This window comes from Geotrypetes seraphini, chromosome 6 (genome assembly GCF_902459505.1).
Source record: "Geotrypetes seraphini chromosome 6, aGeoSer1.1, whole genome shotgun sequence".
NCBI lineage: Eukaryota > Metazoa > Chordata > Amphibia > Gymnophiona > Dermophiidae > Geotrypetes > Geotrypetes seraphini.
In genome coordinates, this window is record NC_047089.1 from 35143247 (window position 1) to 35168664 (window position 25418).

At 43.0% G+C, this 25418-nt stretch overlaps 1 protein-coding gene across 3 annotated transcripts in view; it reads right to left on the bottom strand.

Moving 5' to 3' along the window:
- The window catches only part of PDGFD (platelet derived growth factor D), a 335184-nt gene that overhangs the window by 8241 nt on the left and 301525 nt on the right, over positions 1 to 25418 (bottom strand). For all 3 annotated transcript variants that reach the window (XM_033950339.1, XM_033950337.1, XM_033950338.1), the window contains one exon: positions 22826 to 23040. In XM_033950339.1, the coding sequence (XP_033806230.1) occupies positions 22826 to 23040 (215 nt within the window). The remainder of the gene's footprint in view (positions 1 to 22825; positions 23041 to 25418) is intronic.

The following is a 25418-nucleotide window of genomic DNA, read 5'->3' on the forward strand; positions in this document are numbered from 1 at the left end:
TGTTTCTATGTAGTATGAATTGTAGTTCCTCCTTCTCTCCGTTTGTTATTAGTAAGTTGTTTTTTTTTTGTTCTGTTTGGTACATGTGATTTTATTTATCGATAATATTGTATCCCCCTATTTTTTTAAAACTTGTAAATCACTTAGAATTTTTGATAAGCGTTCAATCAAATTTTAATAAAATTTGGAACTTGATTAACATTACACTCTTCTTGTGTAATTCACCATTTAAGAGCTAATTCTGTAACTGTGCACCAGTAAATAGGCATGCTATAGACTTCTCTTGAGGAAGCCTGCTAGGTCATACTTATCTCATGTACTAAGAGATGCTTAACAAGCATAAGCCTGTTAGTGTTGGTGGTATCCAATAGAAGAAATGATAATACATTTATTATAAACCCGGGGGGGGGGGGGGCAATATTGTTGTTGGAATATAATGGCTCACATAAAGACAACTGTTTTTCAAGCTTGGTATAAGGCATAATTTTATAACATTGGCAAATAAAGGCTCATCCTCCAAATGGTAACATAGTAGATGTTGGCAGATAAAGACCTAAATGGTCCATCCAGTCTGCCCAACCTGTTTCAAGTTTAATTTTTTAATATTTTTCTTCTTAGCTATTTCTGGGTAAGAATCCAAAGCTCTACCCAGTACTGTGCTTGGGTTCCAACTGCTGAAGTCTCCGTCAAAGCTCATTCCAGCCCATCAACACCCTCCCAGACATTGAAGCCCCCGTGCAAGTCTGCCCAGTAATGGCCTTAGTTCTTCAATATTTACTATTATTTTCTGATTCTAGATCCTCTGTGTTCATCCCACGCTTCTTTGAACTCCGTCACCATTTTCTTCTCCACCAAGCGACATAAGAACATAGCCTTACTGGATCAGTAGCCCATTCTCACGATAGCCAATCCAGGTCCCTAGTACCTGGCCAAAACTCAAAAAGTAGCAACATTTCAGCATCTCAAAGAATAGCAAGATTCCAGAGCCCAAATGAGAGCAACATTCCAGAGCTGAGATTATGATATCATAATGCCTCATTCCACAATACCTCAGTGCCAACCTCAGAGTACCTTGACTGGTGAACTGTTGCACTATGTTCTATGTCCTTCATGATCACAGATGGCAAGGATCAATACTATCACCTATTCTGCTCAATATCTACCTCAAGCCACTAGCCAAGCTGATTTGGTCAATGGACACTCAGTTCAACATCTACATGGATGGCATGCTGCCACTCGTACACACTAAACCAGGTTTACCCACTGCTCTGAATTAACAACTACCTGCCTAGCATCAATTCAAGAATGGGCAACAAAGAAACAACTTTGCCTGAACCCAAGTAAAACTGAGCTTCTATGGGTCCCTAACACAAGTGGGCACATACCTGACATCAAAATCTCTTTTGGGAAATATGAATGCCCCCTCAAATCATAAGCAACCTTTCAAGAGATGTTTCCATCATTTGTGACAACTAAGCTACCTCTCTCCTTTCATTGAGAATGCAAGTTTTGTCTCAGTTTTGCATGCTGTGATAACAACAGGAAAGCAAATATTTTATGATTTAAATATTTGCATCCCAACTCTGCCTCTATCTATATTAGGTCCCCAAGAATGTCTACGCACAGACTGTATGAAAGTGTGCATGATCTTGTTTGCATGTTTATTTCTACATACATTTGCACATGCATAATTTCATAACAGCATGCCTTACTCACAGAAATGTCTTTGCAAACCTAACCCCCCCTTTAAGAAATGGAAAATAGACTTAGAAGTTTGATGATGTACTATGACATTCTTGTTTGCTGTGCAGTATTCTTATCAACAGGATGACTATGGTTTAGCTCTCGCGGTTTGTAATCACTTCCGCAGTATGCTTTTTAAAGGGTTGCAGAAGGTCTCTCCACACCAAATTTGCATTCACAATGTGAATATTTTATAAACCAGCCATGCAAAAGGCTGACCATTTCTGACAAATTTCTATGGATATTTATAGTAGGCTGTTTTGATGTTAATAATCAAGCTGTTATTCAGTGGGAGTTATGTATTCACTGGCAGACATAATCGGGCCGTTTAAAGTGATAAATAGTCAGATATCATCCAAATAAATAGGGGCCAGGTTAAGGCAAGAGATGATGTGGTGCCAAAATGTATTTCTTTAGCAGTGATAGATGGTCATTGAAGAAATAAGTTATCCATTTAACCTAAACTAAGTTGGATGGTGCCTATACAGCCACTGATCAATATGTATATTCAACACTGCTACTTATGTGACTAGTTGTACTGACAGTGAGAGTGAAGAGAGCAGCGGTAAACCAGCGAACAATTGGGAAACAATTCCTGCCACAACTAGAGGGAAGAGTAAAGTCTGGGGTAATTGTGAGCAGATTCCTAGTTTCTCTAGTAGGAGTTCCTTTAAGAAGGTGGGAGTGCAAGCCTGAGAAACCAAAACAGACAAGATTAAGAGAGTCGTGTAAGAATGACTCAGCAAAATTTCCTGACCATATAGAAGGGGAGGAGCAAGTTCCCTAGAGCCACAGACTGTGTAAGGCGGTGCCCGTGTGGAGTGTTTCAGCTTGGCGGAAAAGATACAGTGGTCCTGGGCTGGGGAAAGAGGGTGGAGTCCAGGAGTGGCTCATCGTGTATAAGAAGGATTTGAGCGAAGAGATTGAGGAACAGAAGAGAGGTGTTTCTGAAATGATTTTATTCTAAACTGTTTGTAAAACCAGTTTCAGTATTCCACACTTGAACATAAGAATTGCCGCTGCTGGGTCAGATCAGTGGTCTATCGTGCCCAGCAGTCCGCTCACGCGGCAGCCCTTTTGGTCAAAGACCAGTGCCCTAACTGAGACTAGCCCTACCAGCGTACGTCCTTGTTCAGTAGGAACTTGTCTAAGAAGAAGTTGTAAATAGTTTAGGCATTGGCTCTTCAATCAAGTTTAAGTAAAAAAGTTCCAGTTATCAATTGCACCTTGGTCTCAGTTTGATTCCTCTAAATAAGAGGACTGAGTGAATGTGATTGAGCCCCGGGATTGTGGTCCTTCAGCCTTCTCAAGCAACTTCAGCCCCGAGATTGTGGTCCTTCAGCCTTCTCGAGCAACTCCAGCCCTGGCCTATGCCCAGCTCAAGAAATTTAAAAGCCCTATAGAAATAAATATCTCTTTTTGTGAGCCCTGGTGGTGGGTGCCCAACCCACAGAGCTGGCTGGAGCCCAGGGACTGAATGTGAGCAAAGCCAGGGCTACATGTATAGGGTTAACCGAAGTCCAGATTTACCCAGGCATGTCTTCTTTTGAGGTCTGTCTAGGTGTCCAGATGGATTTTGGAAAACCCAGCAGTTTGTCTGGATTTTGAAAGACTCTGGCTTTGCCAGAGCTCTGGGTTGCATCAGAAGGGCCTCCAAGCATGCACGGATGCGATGCAATGATGTTTACAAAAGTGTGCTCAGTTTATTTTAAATTTACTACTTAGTACAATATTCTTCAGTGCAAGGTCTGGGGGTCAATGATGGCTTTTGGAGACTTCTGGGGTGGCCCTCATCATCTTTCTCTTATTTTCTTCATTATTCTCTACCTCTTCCTAGGCTTGTTACAGAAAGCTACATTCTTGAAGGACACAGCATTTCTCATTAGAAAAAGAGAATGCATTTGGAAATGCCTAGCTCCTTGAGGATACCCCCCAATGAAATGTTTAAAAGTGGGCTTGAATGAATGGATGTCATTGTCACTTGCTACTAAGCAGGGTCAAGGCCCCACATGGGAAGATATTTTGCGGCTCCCCTTCAGCTCTTCTGGATTTACAGTCACTTCAACTTAACAATTAGTGAAGACCACTGACTTAGTAGCTTTATTTCATGCCCCCTAGTCCTAGTATTTTTATAAAAAGTAGGTGCCTACTTTCCTTTATAGAACACTAGGACAGGCCAGTGGCAGTAAGTAGAAAAGGTTTTCAGTTTCCCTGAGCGTGATGCTGACAAATGTGTGTGCCGAAAAATCCCCCGCTGAAGGTTTAATAACCGAAACGCCAAAGGGGACAGTATTTTAGCTGTGCCCAGGCATTGGGAGTGCAAACATAGACAGCACTGGAATCCTATGGGAAAGATAAGTGCAGTTTCACACGCCATTAATGCGATTTGCATCTTGTATGGAATGTTTTATATGTAATTAATATACAAGAAAATGTGCAGTAGATAAAAACGTAGAACTAGGGAGGTTGGGGGGAGAAGAAAATGATTGAAGTACTGGGACTGGTGAAGTGGGTTCTGAAATAGCTGTGTGCTATAAGAGGCCCCATGATCCCCTTCCCATGTAAGGTTTCTGATATTCTTCTCCTTGGTTAGTTTAAGGTTTTGTGAGTAATAAGTATAAAAGACCCACTCAACCTATGGGATGCTGAGAAGAAGTTGTGAATACTGAAGCTCTGTAGAATCGAACACTGTGGGGTGGTCTACGCAAGGGCGGTCCAGCCTCCCATAGAAGTGGACCTTGGTGCCATGAAAGTCAAGTGGTATGGAAGAAAATAGTGGAATCATATCCTAGACTTTCAGGAGTTTAAAATATCAAAGTTTATTAATGTCCTTAAACAAATCAATGTGACAATATAATAAAAATCACAAATGCCAACAGGATAAAGACATAAAAACTGTACTGCGTTTGAGGTAATCAGACCCTACACGGTCTGTGTTTTGGCAATAATTAGCTTTCCTCAAGGGTCCTTAACACAGTGAGCTAGCAGTCAAAAAGGCAATAACGTCATGGGAAAAACTGTTGGCTGGGTCCTCTGGAGCAAAATATCATCTTGAAAGTCCAAGATCTGGTTCCAGTATTTTCTTCTATACTGAATCTCTGTAACCTTTTCGATATAGAAGACTAGAAGACTAAGAGGTTCATAGAAAGAACAATTGGAGTGCTTTCAGTCATTTTGAAGAAGAGAAGTATATAACTACTACCCTGGTGTTCTTCTTTTTCGATGATATGCGATTTGTGGGGTAGATGCAAAATAGTTTGCTTGTTGAGTCTCCTATTCAATTTCTATTGACTAGAAGGCTGACATGTTTGAGAAATGCTATGTGCAAAATGATCTGTTGAGGACTGGCACTGTGCTAGTTGTGAAAGACCAGCAGAGGAACTGACCCATCACAGTTCAGGAATAACTTTGACCTCTTTTGGATGAATGCAATGTTCCTCATTGCTTGAGGCGATATAGGGTTTTTTTCTTTGATACCCAGTCTACAAACATGTCTTGATTCAACTGCTTTACTAGATAACAGCCTGCTAACAAGCAGTGTTTTGTTTTTTAAAAAAGAAGTGCTTGTAGAGTAGTTATTTCATTCTAAGTCATGAGATTGAGGCTAAAAGTACGATAGTCACTATAGGCACGAAGAAACATTTTTATCTTTTACTGTCTTAGAGGAGTAAATAAAAGACTGAAGAAAAAGCTGAGAAATTCTGGAGCAATAACTTATTCTTGCCATTCCCTCTTCGCAGAGATATTGAATAACATAACAAGATTTTATTTTACACCCTGCAACATGTTATGACATTAGTATTTTCTAATTTAGAAACCTTAGATATCGATCTTCAATTTTCAGTGTTAATAAATATCCAGAATGAGAGGCGTCTCTGAGTGTTTAAGCCAAGCATCAACACCGATGGACAAGAAGAAGCAGAACTAGAAAGTCAAACACAGCTAGTCCTGGTATCAGAGCCAGCCCTGCCACCAGGCAGCCTATGTGTCCACCTAGGGTAGCAGTAATTTTTTTTTGGGGGGGAGGGGGGCAGCCTTTTGAGTTGTATTTTAGACTATTGTAACATCATCTATTTAGGAGCACCCAAAAAAATTATAAGGAAATTATGGATAATTCAGAATACAGCTGTTCGATTGATTTTTGGTTTAAAAAAGTATGACCATATTAGTCCATATTATCGTTTACTTCATTGGCTGCCTTTGGAGGCAAGAGTATTATTCAAATTTTCCTGTATCTGCTTTAAGCTGATATCGGGACCATCTCCAGCTTACCCTTTTCCTCATTTTGTGTTGCATAGACCATCAAGAGAAACTAGAAACTTCTACTTATTTGCTTATCCAAAAATTAATGGGTGTAGATATAAGACCTTCTTAGTTAGGACCCTGGCGTTTCAAGCTGGTAGGCAACAATCTTGGTTAGGTAAATGTATTCCGCAAGCTATGTTATCCTAGTGCAGTTTTTGGAAATTAAGACCACTGTGTTCGATGAGTTTATTACTTAGTGAGTTTTATTATTGAAATTCTATTTTACAAATATTTGTATTTTTTACTGTATTATAGGGCTCCTTTTACAAAGGTACGTTAGGGCCTTAACGCGCGGAATAGCGTGTTAAATTGCTGCGCGCGCTAGCCGCTAATGCCTCCTTTTAAGCAGGCGGTAATTTTTCGGCTAGCATGCGCTAATCCGGTGCATACCCTAAAAATGCTAGCGCATCTTTGTAAAAGGAGGCCATAGTATTTCGCTGATTGTCCAGCTCTTTTTAGTGTAAACCGCCTAGAACTTTTGGTTATGGCGGTATAAAAGAATAAAGTTATTATTATTATTATTATCTCCTCTCCTTTGCCCTACCACACTCCACTGTCCTCTATGCAGCATTTACTTCCTCTTCCCTGCCCTACCTGCTCTGCAGCTCAATTTGTAGATAGATGCAGTGCTGGCATGAACCAGTGATTAAACAGCTGGTGCTGGTGCTGCAGGTGCTTGCAACTTAAGATGGAGAATTAATTTTTTTAATTTATTTTCGGTTAGGGTTACGGACCCCCTAGACCTGCCCCCAGGCCCGCCCAATTCCACCCATATTTGCCCCGTTATGCCCATGCCATGCCCCAGCCTTACCCTTCGCCCCACTCCCCAACCTGTTCGTCTCGGTCGGGAAGGCATCCGCGCATGCATACAAGCGATGCGATGACATCACGTGCGCACGTGTGATGTCACCGTGTTGCATCCAGGCATGCGCAGCTTCCCCTCCCGACACAATTTGCTTTTAAAAACCCAAAGTGCAGGGTTTTGAAAAGCCATCCGGATGCCCGGACATGCCCTCTAAAAGCGGGAGCTCCAGGGCGTCTTCGGATTCTTCAATCGCCATTCGTTTTCCCCTCTCCAGCTCCGGTTTGATTGTGTCCGTGGCTGGAGTTTTTACCCTTTCATGGGAGTTCATTGTTCTCCAGCTTGAAATAATTTTCATCTGTTATGCTTTCTTATGGAACTTGGCTTGGTGTCTCAGCTCCTGATGAAGTTAGCGAAACGGAGCTCTGTCGAGCCGTGATAGGAACCCGCTGTGATTCAGATAAGTCTGGCTGAAATTATGTCACTTTTTTTAATCATAAAAATAACCTTTTTGTATTTTGAATACTTTGAATTTACATTAAGGGGACGGGGTTTTTGAAGCGCTTGTTTTTCCCTTCTCTCCCCTCTCAGCACTCACGCTGAGTGTTTGCTAATTTGCATTTTTGATTACTAATTATTCTTTAGGGACAATATGATGTACGGGGCAGGCCTTATTTAGGTTTGTTAATCTGGTGCTGGTCACCTATAAATTTCCTGCCTGGGGCCTTAAATGTTATAAATCATTAACTAATGTTTGGCCCGTACTGAGGAGTCTCTTTATTTATGATATTCAACTTCCGGAGCATGTTCTTTGAGGGGATTTGAAGGTTTTTGCCAATTGCTTTTTGGGCTCTAAAAAGAGGACATGTCTGGGCATATCCGGACATCTGGTAACCCTTTTTTAGATATTTATATACCGCCTATCAAGGTTATCTAAGCAGTTTTACAATCAGATACTCCTGTATTTTCCCTATCTGTCCCAGTGGGCTCACAGTCTATCTAATGTACCTGGGACAATGGAGGATTGAGTAACTTGCCCAGGGTCACAAGGGAGCGGCGCAGGATTTGAACCCACAACCTCAGGGTGCTGGAACGGTGAGGAAGGGAAGAGAAGAAGCTGGATGGGGAAGGAGGGAGGGAAGCGAACGGTGTTTGCTGGCTAACTGAGAGGAAGGTAGAGAAAGAAGTGGGATGCTGGACAACTGAGGAAGTTTAGTGAATAAAAGAAAACATGGGACAAAAGGGGGTTAGGGAAGGGGAGATACTGGATACAAGGGGGTTAGGAAAGGGGAGATGCTGGACTACAGGGGAATGGGGTAAGGTCTTGAACCATCTCAGAAGAGGGGAGTGCACAGCTTAAATTTTGGCTAATGCATTAAGTACCTTTGGGTCAACCCTGCCAGGTATCAGATCTGTTAGATAATTATCTGTATCATCCCAATCACCATCATAATCCCCCAAGAAAAACTTAATCTTTCAGTTTCACTTTCTCATATATTTTCCTTAATGACCTTTTCACCAGCTGCTTACATGAGAATTTTATTGCTTCACAGTCAGAGGATCTGAGCTCTGCATCTCAATGTTCTGATTCCTGACAGATTTATGACCTCAAAGTGAGGACCCAAGTTCTCTGAGCGCATGAAAGGGAAAGGGCTTTTGCCTCTTGAATACAGAGGTGGGAGCTTTCACTTTATGGTTGTGGTTCTTTAAAATTGGGAGAGACTTTTCAGGGTTTATTTCCTTGAGACTGTTGTTGCGAGAATAATAGTGGCAGCTTAGGAATGGAAGCTTGGTAAAATTGTGAGGCAAATGCTAGTGAATCCCTCCCCTCCCCCACAACGTTTGATGCTCCCGTGGCTGCAGAAGTCACCGTTCTATCCTGCTCAGATGTGGTATTAGAGCAGTGTATCGCAAACTGTGTGCCATGGCACACCAGTGTGCCTCCTGAGATTTCTGGTGTGCCGCGACACGCTGGCGAGGAAGAGAGTCGTCCACGTTGGCTGGTGCCTGCAGGACGTGCCTCTCGCGGCGAGAGGCACGTCCTGTAGGAAGTCAGCCGACGCAGATGACTCTCTTCCTGGCCGGTGTCTCTCCTCCTCTCCCCGCACATCCAGGATCCCTCTGCCAGCAGGTTGCAGTCAGATGGGCTTCCGCGCCAGCAGGTTGCAGTCAGATGGGCTTCCGCGCATGCGCGGATGTTGATGCAATGACATCATACTTCAGGCAGGGGCACTGGATTTAGTGTGCCGCCGGCTGGAAAATTTGTGAGACGCTGTATTAGAGAAATGATCTGATTTGACTTTCTTTACGTAGAAGACAATGTCTTATTTTGACTGACACTGCCTTTTGTCTACGTTGCAGTACTATTGCAAAGTTGTCTGCTGCAAAGTGTCCCCTAGTCTTTGTAATTTATGACAGAGTGAAAAATCGATCCACTTGTACCCGTTCTGCTCCACTCAGGATTTTGTAGACTTCAATCATATCTCCCCTCAGCCGTCTCTTTTGCAAGCTAAAGAGCCCTAACCTTTGTAGTCTTTCCTCGTATGAGAGGCATTCCAACCTCTTTATCGTCTTGGTCATTCTTCTTTGAACCTTTTCTAGTGACGCTATATCTTTCTTGAGATAAGGAGACCAGAACTGAGCAAATTCAGGACTGACAAACACAACATCATGTTTGTGTAGATTTTCATTTCCATTTTGTTCTCCTTTTCTAATGAAAGAAAATGCCTGCTCTTGAACAGAATTCTGGATAGCTTATTAAACTATCCTTTGAAAGTGCTGGGATTCTGGATTTTGCCTGTTTTTGTTTTTTTTTTCTTTTAAGAAAAATGAGCAGCATATAAGAACTTTGCTGATAAAAGAAAAATGAATTGCCAGATGCTTTCCCAGACAACCCAGGAAAGCTGTGTTTGAACAAAGTGGAAATTGGACCACTCTTCTTACTGATCACAGCCCTGGTGTTCAAAGCATTCAACCGGCCTATATTTAATCTTCAGTAGAAACAGTTTTATATTGTGGTTCCCAGAACTGAAGGGAATATAATATAAAGCAGACTAGAGAAGCCCGGTGTTGGCAATCTTTATGCACTGAATGTCTGGTCTCAAGGTACGTCTTTTGCTCTTCTTATAAGGACTGAATTGTCCCTAATGCCAATAATATAATAAACTAAACTAAACTAAACCTTGGGTTTATATACCGCACCATCTCCACGAATGCGGAGCTCGGCACGGTTTACAGGAAGAAAGATGAGAGAGGAACTACAGTGGAGAGATTAAAGAGTTAGGTGTAAAGGGGGAAGGTGAGAGGCCTAAGAGGGGGGAAGTGTTACAGTTTTGAGAATAGCCAGGTTTTTAGGTGTTTGCGGAAGAGTTGGAGGGAGCTTGAGGTTCGGAGAGGGGAGGTGAGGTTATTCCAGATCTCAGTGATTCTAAAGGGGAGGGATGACCCAAATTTGCCTACATGGGAAATACCTTTTATGGAAGGGAAGGATAGTTTAAAAATTTGGGAGGATCTGGAGGAAGTAGGGGTTGGGGAGTTCCAGGATAGAGGGATAACGGCAGGAAGGATGCCATGTAGGATCTTGTAGGCCAGACACGCACATTTGAAGTGGATCCTGGGGATTACTGGGAGCCAATGGAGCTTAGACAGGAGTGGTGAGACGTGATCAAATTTGCTTTTCGCGAAAACAAGCTTAGCTGCGGCGTTCTGAATCCGCTGAAGTCTGTGGAGGCTTTTCTTGGTTAGGCTGAGGTAGATAACATAACACTTTATTTCTATCCTGCAAACACCTTACCCTATGTAGTTCACAACTTATTGTACATGTACAGCGAAGTACATATTTAAATAATACAGGTTAACATTCAATCAATATCATTCTCCCCAAACTGTCTAAACAAATATGTTTTCAAAAGTTTCCTATAATGTTGATAAGACTGGGAAACTCATATCAGGGGGCCACGCTTTCCTTCCCACTTAGCAGTCTGATAAGGTAGCATCTTTTCCAGATATTTCATTTTTGGACAGCTCCTTATTGTTGGAAATACAAAAAAGATAGGATTTTGGGAAATAGGTGTTAAAAACATTAAGGGGTCCTTTTATCAAGCTGCGGTAGGGGTTTAACATGCGTAATACCGCCAGCCACTAATGCCTGCATTGAGCAAGCGTTAGTTTTATAGCCGGCCGCAGGGGTTAGCGCGTGATTAAATTATCCGACGCGCTAATCCCGCTAGCACGGCTTGATAAAAGGACCCCTAAAAGAAAATTGTTCAATCAGATAGTTAGGTAATAAACCATAGTGTGCTTTATAACAAAAACAACCACATTTAAAAATTGTCTTGGCTTTCAAAGGAAGCCAGTACAATTTTTAAAGATAAGGTGCAACATGACCAGTTTTTTTTTTTCAGTTTACAAATTAATCAAACTGCTGCATTCTGAATTAATTGCAATCTCTGAAAGTGCTTTTGATAACCAGGAAAATAAACAATGTTATAGCAGTCTAATACAGATAAAACCAAAGATTGCACTAACCAATTGAAAAGCATAATCACGGAACCAAGCCCTTAATGAATGCAACTTCCAAAGTACAAAAAAACAAAACAAAAACTCCTTTTCTTGACCACCACCACATCAACCTGTGTTCTCATAGTCAAATTTCTGTCCAAATAGACTCCTAGTATTTTTATAGTAGAATGAATAGGATAATGTAGACCTAATAATAATAAATTTTCTTCTTTTAGTTGAAGTAGCAAAAAAGACTTTTGATTTTTCCTTATTTAACTTCAAGTTGAATTCTTTCATCCATTCTTCAACTGCCAAAATCACAGTGGAGATCTCCATACACTGTCTAGATCAGGGGTGTCAAAGTCCCTCCTCGAGGGCTGCAATCCAGTCGGGTTTTCAGGATTTCCCCAATGAATATGCATTGCTTTCATTGTATGCTAATAGATCTCATGCATATTCATTGGGGAAATCCTGAAAACCCGACTGGATTGCGGCCCTCGAGGAGGGACTTTGACACTCTTGGTCTAGATGGTAAAGAAGTTATGGTTATCACAATAGTGACTTCATCAGCATAGCTCAATAATTTAACTCCAAAACCCGAAAGTTTAGCACCGAAAGAGGGTAGTTATATATTAAATAGAAATGGAGAGAAGGGCGATCCTTGTGGCAATCCCCACAGATAACTCTAACACTGCGAGAATGAATCATTTGTGATAAGTTTGTGAACAAAGAAAATCTCAAAACCAGTGAAACACATAACCAGTTATTCCAATAGAATCCAGCCAGTGAAGCAGTGTGCCGCAATCCAAAAGATCAAAGGCACTGCTAAGAACAAACTATAAAATTAAAGCCCCTAATCCTCTACCGAAGAGAGAATGTACATAACATAAGAACATAAGAACATAAGAAATGCCATCTCCGGATCAGACCTTCGGTCCATCAAGTCCGGCGATCCGCACACGCGGAGGCCCTGGCAGGTGTACACCTGTCGTAATTTATAGTCCACCATATCCTTACATGCCTCTCTTAAGGAGATATGCATCTAGTTTGCTCTTGAAGCCTAGGACGGTCGATTCCGCAATAATCTCATCTGGGAGGGCATTCCAGGTGTCAACCACTCTCTGAGTGAAGCAGAACTTCCTGACATTAGTCCTGAACCTGTCCCCCCTTAGCTTCATTTCATGTCCTCTAGTCCGTGTCAAATTGGACAATGTAAATAATCTTCTCTGCTCTATTTTGTCGATTCCTTTCAGTATTTTGAAGGTCTCGATCATATCCCCACGCAGTCTCCTTTTCTCAAGGGAGAACAATCCTAGTGTTATAAGTCTGTCCTCGTATTCCAGTTTCTCCATACCCTTCACCAGTTTTGTTGCTCGTCTCTGCACCCTCTCCAGCAGTTTTATATCCTTCTTTAGGTAGGGAGACCAATGTTGGACGCAGTATTCCAAGTGTGGTCTGACCATTGCCCTATAAAGCGGCATTATAACTTTCTCCGATCTACTCGAGATTCCTTTCTTTATCATGCCCAACATTCTATTTGCCTTCTTTGCCGCTGCCGCGCATTGTGCCGACGGCTTCAGGGTCCTATCTATCATTACACCCAGGTCCTTTTCTTGTTCACTCTTCCCCAGAGTTGCACCTGACATTGTATACTCGTATTCCTTATTCTTATTGCCTAAATGCATTACCTTGCATTTCTCCACATTGAACTTCATCTGCCATTTCTCCGCCCATGTTTCTAACCGACACAAGTCGCTCTGGAGTTTCTCTCTATCCTCCTGCGATCTGATCGCCCGGCATAGTTTTGTATCGTCTGCAAACTTGATGATCTCACTGGATGTTCCTTCCTCCAGGTCATTGATATAAATATTAAAAAGGATCGGCCCAAGTACCGAGCCCTGGGGTACACCACTAGTCACTTTCTCCCAGTCGGAGAACTTCCCATTTATGCCCACTCTCTGCTTTCGGTTTTCCAGCCATTTGCCTATCCATCTTTGTATATCCCCCTCTATGCCATGGCTTTGTAGTTTCCTGAGAAGTCTTTCGTGTGGAACTTTGTCGAACGCTTTCTGGAAGTCCAAGTATATTATGTCCACCGGCTTCCCACTATCAATTTGCTCGTTCACGGTCTCAAAAAATTGGAGTAAATTCGTCAAACATGATTTCCCTTTCCTGAATCCATGTTGACTGGGTTTCATCAAGTCGTGTGCGTCCAAGTGCCGGACCATGCTATCCTTGATCGGTGCTTCAACCATCTTGCCGGGGACAGACGTAAGACTCACAGGTCTATAGTTGCCCGGTTCCCCTCTCGATCCTTTTTTGAAAATTGGGGTGACGTTCGCTATCCTCCAGTCGTCCGGTATCTGTCCAGTTCTGATTCTAACACTGTTTCTGTACCATACAAGGACCTAAAACCGGATTGTGGAGAGTGTAATAAACTAAAACGTTCCACATAGTTTAGAAGCTGAAAGTAGACCAACCCTTCCAACAAGTTAACAGGAAAAGGAATAACAGCAATAGGCTGGTAATTAGTAACTACGTTAATTATTTCCTTATGGTCTTCTAATATCGGTGTAACAACAATCTGGTTGCTCAAGGTATACCAAGTATTTTGTAACAACACATCATCTGTACAAGAACTGCTTGATCTGATTTCACAGGTAACCTTGAGTTTCCCTAGGCTGGTGATCATAGGAGACTATAATCTATATATCGAAACACAACTATCTTCCTGAACATGATGACTGCACTAGAATTCACACAGGTCATCAATTCTCCAATCCATGAAAAGGACCACGTACTAGATTTGGTGTTCAACAAGGGGGCTGAACACTAGGATCGTGATATTGAATTAAGATCTCTATCAAGGTCGGACCATTTTGGAATCAAATTTTCTCTGACAGGCACGTCCTGTATGCAGTCAGCCGGCGCCTCTCCTCCTCACCGGCATTTCGGGGCACACCTGGAATCCTCCGGGGCACACTAGTGCAATACAGTTTGCTGTAAAGGGTGCTCTGCATGGAGCATCTTTTATAGAACACTAACGCAGCGTACGTACATCTTGTACTTTGGGTGCCATCGTTTACCACTACCAAGGCTGGTGTAAATACTTGCGTCCAACTCATGGCAGTTAAGCGCACAAATGCAGGCATTCTATAAAATTGCTCTTAATTTCTGGCAACGCTCCTCCCTCGCTTATGCTCCTCCCAAGGTCACACCCCCTTTGAAGTTGCATGCTGTAGAATTTAGGTGCACGTGTTATAGAATAGGATGTAAGGTAGTTCCATGTGTAACTCCTAAGTATTACCATTTAAGGGGTCCTTTTACTAAGGCGCGCTAGCTGTTTTAGCGTGCGTTAAATATTAGCGCATGCTAAATGCTAACATGCCCATTATATTCTATGGATGCGTTAGGGTTTAGCACGTGCTAAAACGGCTAGCACCCCTTAGTAAAAAGGACCCCTAAGTGCTTTTAACCAAATTAATTGGTTGCGCCTAAATGCCTAATTAGTTTACACCATAGATCTGGGATCCAAGCCCAATTACAGAATCCGGAGGTTAGTGTGAGTGTCCGTAGGGGGCAATTCTATGAAGGGGTGCTTACAATCTCATGCTATTATACAGTACAGTGGTACCTCGGAATCCGAACGTCCCAGAACTCGAATGACTTGGAATCCGAACGCCCTGCACATTGTATGTGTGTGTTTGTGCCCCAGAATCTGAATGCTGCTTTGGAATATTTGTTAATATTTTATCTTAAAATCCAGTGTATTTCCTGTTAAAATTTGAGTTGGTGGGACCCAGGAACGGATTAATCCAGTTTCTATTATTTTCAATGGGAAAAATTGTCTTGGAACTCGAACGCTTTGGAACTCGAACGGGGTTCCGGAACGGATTAAGTTCGGATTCCAAGGTATCACTGTATATCAAAAACAATTCTAAGATGGATTTGTGATGATGTAAGCTCTTTTAACGTCCTGTCATGATTGGAGTTCTTTTTCTAATATGTACAGTAAAACCTTGGATTGCAAGTAACTTGGTTTGCAAGTGTTTGGCAAGAGAAGCAAAACATTTTATTTAATTTTAACTTGATAAACAAGCAATGTCTTGCAATACAAGTACATACAGTATACACGCGTCACATCATCACAACTGAGCTGATGGTTCTTCTCTCTTTGACGCTGCAGGAGTGTAGTGACTGTTCTAAATGAGCGAGGTCTTGCAATACGAGTACGCAATTTTTTGTATGAAAGTTTTGGGGTTGTGGAATGAATCGTCTGAGTTTCCATTATTTCTTATGGAGAAATTCACTGTGATATACGAGTGTTTTGGATTACAAGCATGTTTTCGGAACAAATTATGCTCGTAAACCAAGGTTTTACTGTATTTATATTGTTTTATTATGTAAACCACTATGACCTACAGAACTAAGCGGTATAGCAAGTTTTAATAAACATTTGGTAAATCAGTCACACATTCCTTCATAGAATGATTTTGGTGATATTTTCTCATGAATGCTTCTGCAGTTCTTCCTATCACCCTGAGCAAACGAAGTGCTCAAATGCTTTGATATAGGATAAATATTGTGAAGAAACTGTACATCCTATCCTGTCCCTAGAGGAAATAACAGAATCCTATTTCTCTTTTCTGGGAGTACCTGGAGGCACTTAATCTACTGTCTCTAAAGGACAGCTTTCATATGTTAATGATATTTCAAAATGGAGTTGAAGATTTAAGGATTACATTATACATGTTTTTCTTAATGTTTTTCAGCTGTGTTTTGCAATGCACTGCTCGTGGCAGAAGGTTTATATACTGTGACAAATCCTAGTCACCACCTTAAGGGTGCTCATCCCTCCTGGAAACTCATTTCACGTCTCATCAGTCACAACAATGAGATGGGGAAATGGATTTCCTCTTTCTCTGAGGTCTGCTCATGCTGGGTGGAAGGCAGCGATGGAGTCTTATTAAAATAAAGAATTGGAGTGAGATCATCCACAGGATATTTTCCAGAGCGCTGAGCCTGTGCTACCTCTAGTTTCAGAAAATAAGATATCATCTCTCTGGAACAAATGTTAAACTACTTTCAAAACAGTGAAAAAAACTCGATGGCAACTGTTTTTCCTCAAAGGAAGAACTTGCTGTGTTAAACTCTAGCTGTTGTAGTCATCTGAGCAATGCATTCTGCTGGTATTTACATTAATATATAGGAGGGTGACTTGAAACGTTTGGTAAAAAAGCAAGTTAAACAACATAGTCTCCATCAAGGGCTATACACTTACCCCCTTTTCTACGAAACCGTGCTAGTGGTTTTTAGCACAGAGAGCCGCGCTGCTCCCGATGCTCATAGGAACTCAATGAGCGTCGGGAGCAGCGCGGGCCATTCAGCATGGCTCTCTGCACTAAAAAACGCTAGCGCGGTTTCGTAGAAGAGAGGGTTAGTCCAGCGAGTTTCCAGTTTTTTCGTAAGCTATTTTCCCATGATACAGAAAAAACTTGGCAACTCGCTGGACTAAGGCCCAGAATCTCTAGAAGGTACCGATATTGGCGGCCACCCATCACTTGCCACTTACCGATGGTGCCCTATAGAGAATTGCACCTCTGTGAAAGATATGTCGGAAATGTAAGCCAGGGTTTTCTGGGCCTACATTTTCAGCGCCTGTCTTTGTTATGAATTACACCTACATAGACGCGTAAGTCCACCTAACGCCACTTTCGGCATGAGCCACGTCCTTAGTGGCATTATGCGGCCTAAAGCACCTACATAGATACAAGTCCAGCGCATATTGTATAGGTGCTGACAGGCACTTTAACATTGTGGGTTTTTGCCATTTTAAATGGAATTTCTTAATTAACTTAGGTGCCTATGTAAAAATTAGGTGCCTGAAATGTAGGCAAGGGTATTTCAGGTGTCTAAGTTTTTGGAGAATCGTGCTTAGTGTAACCTAAATCATGCTCTGCCCATAGAAATGCCCACTTAGGCATTAGGCGCTGTTAAGCGCCATACGATAGGCACCTATCTTTTATAGAATCAAATAGGTGCTTATCGTCCAATAGATTTTTATTTTTTAGCAATTATTGAACCTATTAAGGGTATTTTGCCAATTAACCCCCCCCCCTTTTACAAAACAGCGATAGCGGATTTTAGCGGGAGCAGCGCATAGCATTCAGCACAATGGCTTGTGCTAAAAACCGCTATCACAGTTTTGTAAAAGGGGGGGGGAGGGGGGAGAAGTTAGGCGCCCTTTAGACCTGATTGGTGTGATTTTGTTGTATATGTTTGCTCTGTATTCATCCTGCTATCAAATTAAGATATTTGAAAAAAAAAAAAAAAATTCAGCGATGCCGTGACATATCAAAATAAAATTGTATAGAACCATTTGATTGTAATGCACCAATAACAGCTGTGAAAGAATTAGTGTCACCTGAATCAAAAGAGATATAAGATGAAATTATCAAAAAAGACGCACAGCGCAGAAACATGCAATTTCAAATAGAAATGCAAGTGTGAAAAATGTTTATATGGCTGTGAAATAAACTGTGACGTTGAATATGAAATGATAGGAAAAATAAGAGCGAGAGACGCATGCATGCGTATCACATTTCATTCACAGATTCTTATTCCTCGCGACCAGGTTTGATTTATAAACTTTCATTAGTATAATTTCTAAGTCCAGTTTTTATGTGTGCAATACATATTTTTATACAGTTTTATTCATGCACGTATGATGAGTTTTTACTTGTTGATGCTCCTCTGTGTGGTGTTGAACCTCATGCAGGCAGACACGCTGAAACACGGCCCATGTCAGGTTCCTGTCTAGAATGTCATGTACATGTTGGATTCCTAATAAATACAGTTTGCTATATTACTACTGCATAGTGGTATCTGCCACTTGGGTCATCTCTGCTTCTTTTTTCTCTGGCAATTTGTGCAGTTTTTTTTCTCCTTTTTGTGTGTATGATGCCCAATCTCTCCTGCCGCGATCCCACAAACCTTCACTGAATGTTTCCTGGCAGGAGGGTGCCCAATCCCTCTTGCGGGACACAACCCCCCCCTCCACGAACACCCGCACGATCGCCGGCAGGTGGGTGCCCAATTCCTCCTGCCAGACAACCCCACCCCCACCCCAAACCCCTAATGGACCACACCCCCCCCAAAAAAACCCCTCCACTCCTATCTGGACTCCCCCTAACCCCCCAACCCCCCCCCTGGATTCCCCTCTAACCTTAGCAGATGGCCGGCCGTACGGGTCTTCCCTCCCTCCGTCCGGCAGGCCCACCTTCCTCAGAATGGCGGATCTGCCCCTTCCTGGTCCATTGGCCCAGGCGCCTAAGGCCCCACCCATAGGAGGGGCCTTAGTCACCTGGGCCAACCGGAATCTTAGTTTGGCCCAGGTGCCTAAGGCCCCACCCATAGGACAAGATTGACAGACTGGATTCTTGGTGAAATGTTTGCTTGAGAGATAGATTTGGGAGTCAACAGTATAAAAATATTACTGAAAACCAAGGGCGTAAGCCAGAAAGTCTAAGAAATGAGTGTGAGAAGAGAAGGCGGCCCAGGACAAAACCTAGAGGCATATCAGCAAATGAAGGGATAGTGGTAAGGAGGGATCATTGGAATAATTTTCCTGTCCAGCTGTGCAATCTGGGCTCTTTCCAATTATTTTGAAAACACCTGAAAACTTGGCTATTTTCAAAAATGTACATTTCGCTTCTCTCTATTACCAATTCTTATTATACTTTCATTTTAATTTTTTGTAAACTATGTCAAGCTCTATCTTTATAGAGACGATGCGGTATATAAGCTAAGAGGGGCATAATCAAAAGAAATGCCTAAGCCCATTTTTGTCCTAAGTCGCTAGTCACCCAAAGTCAGCTAAGTAAAATGTCCATTTCCGAAAAATACATCCAAAATATTCCCCCCCAAAAAAAAAAATCATCTAGTTGGACGACCAGCTGTTTGATCATCCAGACCGCTAAGTCGTCTATCGTTATACCCCATTCTCATCCAAAAATTTGTCCAAGTCAAAAATGCTCAGAACAAGACCTTTGTAACATGGGCAGGATCATCAAAGTGATGGACTGGCCACCCAAACATTGCACCAGAGTGAACTTCACAAAAAGGGTGCCACATAAACATCTCACCACAACTCCCTTATAGGTCATGGTGAGCCCCCTAAAACACCTCCAGAATCTACTATACCCACCTGTCTACCACCCCAATAGCCATTATGGCTGTAGATGCCACATATACGGCAGTACAAAAGGGTTTTGGGGGGTGCACATATTTCACCCTGAATGCAGTGATTAGAGTGGCTTATGGGCCTGGGTCCTCCTCTCCATGGTTCACTAACCTACCCCCAAGACCACTTAAGCCACCTCTGTGCTCTACTAGGCTTTCCTATGCCAGGCTGCCAGGTGCTGATGTTCTGGATGCAGATGTATATGTTTTTATTACGATTTTTATGGTGTTGTGAGGGAGGGGGGGCAGTGATCACTGGGGCAGTGTGTGTGGGTCTTTACTTTGTGTCTGCAGTGCTTATCTGGTCACTTTGGATAACTTTTTGCCACTTAACCTGTTTTTACATGGCTTAAGTCACATCGTACAAGTTCCGTCCAGGCAGTCTCGTTAAAGTTTCAGTTATACTTGCAGTACGACTAAGGTTAGATCAGCCCACGTCTCGCCCAAATCCCGCCCTCACCACTCCTCCTAAAATGCCCCTTTTAGCTCTGGTCGTACAGCAGCACTGACAAGGCCTAAGTCGTTTTTTAGGTACGTCTAAACCCGTTTCGATTATCGGCACTTGGACAACTTGTCTTTTAGATCGTCCAAGTACCGATTTAGGCGGGTTTTTAGACGTATTTATTTTATGATTATGAGCCCCTTAAGGTTTAGTTTAGTTTAGTGATGGAAGAGATAAGAGAACTATAAAACCAGAGTCCTGTAAGCAAAGTGAGGATATACTGCACAAAAGTAGATGCGATCAACAATGTTAAAGGCAGAAGATAGATCACAACAGAAAGCAGCTAGAGGTCAAATGAAGAGCCTCAGCAAAAGGAATTCATGCTTAAATAAATATATAAATAAGGGAGATTATGTGACTTTTCAGGACGCAATTGACAATAGACCATCATAAAAGATTTCTCTGGAAGTTAACATGTCCTGAAATAGAAAGAAGTTTCCCATTGTGGATCGGTAGCACATAGGTTAGGAAACACAAAATTTACGACTAAGGGCTCTTTTTACTAAGGTGCGCTAAATACAAAAATACTAACGCAAGCTCTATGGAGGCGTTAGCATTTAGTCTGAAACCGCTAGCGCACCTTAGTAAAAGGAGCCCTAAATGACAAGTTTTCCCCACTACAAAGACATTTAAAACTGATTTGTTATCTCTCTGTGTCCTGCTTACCCACACACCCCTCCCTCGTCCTGTGAAACTATTGGCCTCTTCCATTAAACTGCGCTAGAAGTTTTCTAGCGCAGGGAGCCGCGCTGCTCCCGACGCTCATAGAGTTCCTATGAGTGTCGGGAGCAGCGCTGGCCATTCAGCGCGGCTCTCTGCAATACAAACTGATAACGCAGTTTAATAGAAGTGGGGGGTATGCTTTCATGTTCTACTTATATATACAGTAAAACCTTGGTTTGCGAGCATAATTCATTCCAGAAGTATGCTTGTAATCCAAAGTACTCGTATATCAAAGCGAATTTCCCCGTAAAAAAATAATGGAAACTAAGACGATTCGTTCCACAACCCAAAAACTTTAATACAAAATACTATATGTACTGCAAGACTTCGCTTATTTAGAACAGTCACTACACTCCTCCAGCTTCAGAGAGAACCATTGGCTCAGTTTCGATGATGTGACGCGTGTATACTGTATCTAATATAATAAAATGGTAAGCCGCGCATGTGCACTTCCTAAGTGTGTGCCGGTTTTCCGTGAGCTGTAGCGACACATAGGAAGTGCGCATGCGTGGCTTACGATTCTTTGAAAGACGCGGCGGTGGCTACTCTCACGATCCCCACCTGCATCGGACTTCCGACGCAGGCGGGGATCATGAGAGGAGCCACTGCCGTGTCTTTCAACTAAAAAAAAAAAAAAAAAACAAGGCGGATGTCGGCCTGATGGCTGGAGTTCACCGCTGAGTCCAGTGAGGAGTGCTTCCCTCAACAGGAACCGTCGGGTCTAATTCAAATACTCCCGGCAGGTCGGGAGGGGGCGGAGCAGGCTCGCAAGCCTGGCGGGGACCAGACAGGAACTAGACTCCCTGCAGGAGCCAGCCTGATGGCTGGAGATCACCGGACTGGACAGGGGGAGCAGGTAAGGGGGTGCTATAGTACAGGAGGAGCAGGGAAGAGGTGATTCTGGACAGGGGGGGAGGTAACAGGAAGGGAGGCCTACTGCTGGATAGGGGAAGCGGGGAAGAGGTGCTGCTAGATGGTGGGGGGTGGGGGGGGTGGGGGGAGGTAAAAGGAAGGGAGAAGGGCTCCTGCAAAGGAGAACAGCTACTGCTGGATATGGGGAGCTGGAAATGGGGTGATGCTGAACAGGGGGAGATAAAAGGAGAAGGGCTACTGCTATATAGAGGGAGCAGGGAATGGGTGGGGGTGCTGCTGGACAGGGAGGAGGTAAAAGTAAGGGTGAAGGGCTGCTAGCACCCGTTAATGTAACGGGCTAAACAACTAGTGTACTCATAATGCAAGACTTTACTTGTTTAGAACAGTCACTACACTCTTGCAGTGTCAGAGAGCGAAGAACCATCGGCTCAGTTGTGATGTGCGTATACTGTATGTACTTGTACTGCAAGACCTTCCTTGTATATCAAGTTAACATTTAATAAAATGTTTTGCTTGTCTTGTAAAACGCTTGCAAACCAAGGTTTTACTGTACTGATATTTGTCAACATTTGCTTATTTCTGATCTGAAGAAGTAAGGTTACCTTCGAAAGCCCATCATAAAATGCGACGAGTTAGTCCAATAAAAAAGGTATTACCTTATTTCCTTTGTTGTTTATTTTTTTTCTTTTATTTCTATATATTACCCCATAGGAGGAGGGTGTGGCACAGTGGTTGAAGCTAAAGCCTCAGCACCCTGGGGTTGTGGGTTCAAGCCCCGTACTGCTCCTTGTGACCCTGGGCAAGACACTAACGGCCTCTTTTACAAAGCCGCGCTAGCGGCTGCCCTGCGCTAACGGCCCCAAAGCCCATAGAGATTTAAAGGGCTTTGGGGCTGTTGTCACGCGGCTTTGTAAGTTCTCCATAGCCCCAGGTACATTAGATAGATTGTGAGCCCGCCGAGGCAGACAGAGAAAAATGCTTGAGTACCTGATTGTAAAACCACTTAGATAACCTTAATAGGCAGTATATAAAAAAAACCTAACTTGATAAATAGTGGAGTTTACCAAGGATCTGTACTCAGACCAATGTTGCTTAATTTATCATTAATTCTCTGGAAAAGGTTATCAATGACTTACCTCATGGTATTTTTTCACTGTTTTTCCTGATGTACATGTGCAGGATCGCCAATTTGCCGTTCCACAACCACAATTCCCTCCACACCGCTGGACTAGCAGACAGCGTGGGAAGAACACTGCATTAGTCATTTTCAGCTCTTCTCTTAAATTGACAGAATAGTTCCTTGGAGTGCAGCTGTATCGCTTCACGTCATCATTCAACCTGTCAAGGTCAACTGGAAAGCAAGACAGTCCGTTACATATGTATATGAGGAAGGGAAAAATCTACCCATCTGTTTTTCTGAATCACAGCATTGTACTGCAATAATAATAGCCATCAGACATAATCTTAGCATACCTAAACAGTATCTGAGCCGGATCTGAGGCGAATCTGGCCCGCCTGGCTGTTTTATGTGGCCAGCGGTGCAATCGGTGCGGCGTTTTCATTGCCGTCCCTGGTGTTATCTCCTGGCCGGCTCCCTCCTCCTCACTGCCAGAGTGCACAAAGTCGCGGGTGGCGGCTCCTACGCACGTCCTGCGCCTGAACCGGAAGCCTTCCCTCTGATGTTGCGACGTCAGATTGAAGGCATCCGGACGAGGCGTGAGGAGCCCTGCACGCGTCACTGTGGCAATGAGGAGGAGGGAGCCGGCCAGAAGATAACACCGGGGGAGGCAGTGAAAACGCCACATCGATCGCACCTCAGGCCACATAAAACGGCCAGGCGGGAGCCGTCCAGAAGGTAAGACACCCGCCAGAGGGAAGCACCTAGTTGAGGCACAGCATGGAGGGAGGGAGACAACAAAGGTAGGGGGAATGATTTTATTTTCAATTTAGTGATTGAATTGTGTCAATTTTGAGAATTTACATCTGCTGTCTATATTTTGCACTATTCAGGAAGAAATGCATTTGTTTCTATTTCTCTGGGGGTTGTACTGCATGCAGAGTCTTGAATCTTAGGGTTTTGTTTGTATGTATTAGTACTTTTAGTTTATGGTCCTGTATTTGCATAGGGGTTATCTGTGTTCTGGTAGGAATGAATGTTGAGAAGCATGCAGTCTGTTTTGTGTAGTTTAATTTTATGGTTGACCATTATGTGTCATTAATAAGATTATATTGTGCGTTTATATGAAAAATGAATGAAAAAAATGGTGCTACAATTAGTACTATTATGGGGGCGGGGGCTGGGGCGGAGATGGGCGGGGTATGGCCCGCAACTTAGCCTGTGCTTTGGATTTTGGCCCCTTAATGTGATTGAGTTTGACTCTCCTTATCTACAAGTATAGGATTAATTAATTAATTAAATTCATTTTCTCCAAAGTGCTCAGAATGGATTACAGGTTAAACATACGTAACATACAGTTAAGAGTTTACGATTTGCTTTGGATTTGTCATAATTATTATTATTACGAAATCTTTTTTATTGGTAAAGAGAATAACAACTCACAACCACTGAAGACAGATAAGGATTGTAACTATTCCAACAACAGACAAAAGAGGGACATCTCCCCCCCCCCCCCCCCGAAGAGGACTGGACTCTGATGTCCTCTCAGGGAACAAAGAGACCCAAACACCCCCCAACAGATCAGTATTCCCCCCTCCCCCAAACCTTCCTCCCCCCTACCCCCAACAGAAAGAAATCCCAGGTCAGACAGGTGGAGCAGAATACAATTGCAATCCGTTCACAATGCAACTATGACTCCTTGGCGGCAAACTGTCCAAGTAAGGAGACCAAGTGTGAATAAAGTCTCTGCTCTTACGACGAGAGGAACAAGCCAACCTGGCCTCCCAGCACATCAGCTCATGAAGTTTGTTCCTCAGGTTTTAATTCTAATACTAACATACATAATATACAATAGACAATTTACAGGTTACAATGTGCCATAATTATCCTTACAGTGCAAGTTTTCTAAGTATAAGTTGGTTTTTTTATCCTATCTTGACACACAGACAGTTACAGCTTAACCCAGTGGTCTCAAACTCAAACCCTTTGCAGGGCCACATTTTGGATTTGTAGGTACTTGGAGGGCCGCAGAAAAAAATAGTTAATGTCTTATTAAAGAAATGACAATTTTGCATGAGGTCAAACTCTTTATAGTTTATATATCTTCCCCCCCCCCGAAGGCCTACATGTTCCCCCCCTTCTTTGCAGCATCCTCCAGCTTACCCCCACCATGGCCTTCTGGTCTTAGATTCAGCTAATTGCCGCAACCTGCAGAGAGGATCGCTGGTGTTGTAGCGTTCCTTGCAGGCTGCCATTGACCTTCGCAGCACGTTCCCTCTGCAGTGGTCCTGCCCCTCCTCTGACATCAGGGGCAGGATCGCAGTAGAGGGAACATGCTGCTGAGGACGACGGCAGCCTGCAAGGATTGCTACAGCATCGGCAATCCTATCTGCAGGCAGCGGTAATTATCTGAAGATAAGAGCGGGAGGCCAGGGGGGAAGTCGGAGGACGCTGCAAAGAGCGAGCAGTACTAGTACAGACAGCCCTAGTATAGACCCCGGGCCGCAAAATAGTACCTGGCGGGCCGCATGTGGCCCCCGGGCTGCGAGTTTGAGATCACTGGGTTAACCCCTCCTTTTACAAAAGCGTAGTACAGTTTTTAGCGCTAGTTG